This window comes from Morone saxatilis, unplaced genomic scaffold (assembly GCF_004916995.1).
Source record: "Morone saxatilis isolate NCDOM2014 unplaced genomic scaffold, NCSU_SB_2.0 Contig11, whole genome shotgun sequence".
NCBI classification, from domain to species: Eukaryota; Metazoa; Chordata; class Actinopteri; family Moronidae; genus Morone; species Morone saxatilis.
The window spans coordinates 12,445,077-12,446,139 of NW_023339663.1; the positions used below are offsets into that span (position 1 = coordinate 12,445,077).

The following is a 1,063-nucleotide window of genomic DNA, read 5'->3' on the forward strand; positions in this document are numbered from 1 at the left end:
TGTGTGTGTGTGTGTTTTGTGTTTATGTGTATCCATTTTCTTCATTTTTATCCCCCATGGTTTCACATTCAGTAACATCACACCTGCTGGTTCGTCCTTAAAAGTGGTCAATGAGCACAGAAACACAGTTGGCTCCCACCAGGTAGTTGGGGTCCCCGGGGAGATTCTTGTTCTGCCAGCTTTTTGGGTCACCTGCAGACAGACAGATGCGGGGGGGGGACAGTGAGTGATAACAGCTGCTTTTATAATCTAAAATTCCAGCATAAGCATCGTTCACGCCGCAAAATCTATTGTACAACAAATGTATGAACTACTAGCCTCGTTTTAAACCAGCTCTTGGTTGTCTGAAAGCCATGTTAAGTAATATCACATGGTTTTGTGGCCTATATCCAAGCACAGCAACACAAGAGACTAGTAAAAGCAATTTCATATTTTTATTGAATGTCCCCAGCCTCTTGTTGACTGCAAATTAAACCTCAGTCACTGTGAGGTCTGAGTGTAATTGAAATTATAAACATATAGGACTGTGCCAAGAGGAAAGTTCCAGTAATCAATCAGGGTAAGCAGAGGCAGCTCGGCAGAGGTCCATCAATACACTACAGACTAACTATACATGTGACAATAGGAATACAGCCTCTTCCTGACATCAACTGTCACTCTTTAAACTGTCGGTTTGTGCGAAAATCTGGGTAATATGGAAAAGATAAATGTCAAAATAACCAGAGGATCGTCTTCTGTTCAGTTCGCCAAAATAAAAGGAATCCTTCATTTCCAGTTCTAAAGATCAATGTGAACAAGAACCTCTTCGACAAACATCATTTGGCTGCGTGGGTCCTATGTTTGAGCAAGCTTTGATGCTAGCTCGATGTAAGCCTGAAACAACCCCCTGCCAGCCAGCCAAGAAGGCATTTTGCTGATCTTTAGAACTTCAAATAAGAAGTGCATCCGAGTTATGAGTGTGTGGCTTTACGCTCTTTTCTTTGATGTCTGCCTGCGAGACATCACCTTATAAGAACAAGTTCTTCAGGTCTGGATAGCACAGAGGGTTTGTCAAGTTGTCGGA

General features: G+C 42.4%; 1 protein-coding gene across 5 annotated transcripts in view; it reads right to left on the reverse strand.

The window, feature by feature from the left end:
• Positions 1-6: 6 nt before the first annotated feature.
• Positions 7-1,063, reverse strand: part of tjp1a (tight junction protein 1a) — a gene marked incomplete in the record, with an annotated part of 50,577 nt that continues 49,520 nt past the window's right edge. For all 5 annotated transcript variants that reach the window (XM_035682538.1, XM_035682539.1, XM_035682541.1 and 2 more), the window contains 1 exon segment: positions 7-192. In XM_035682538.1, the coding sequence (XP_035538431.1) occupies positions 98-192 (95 nt within the window).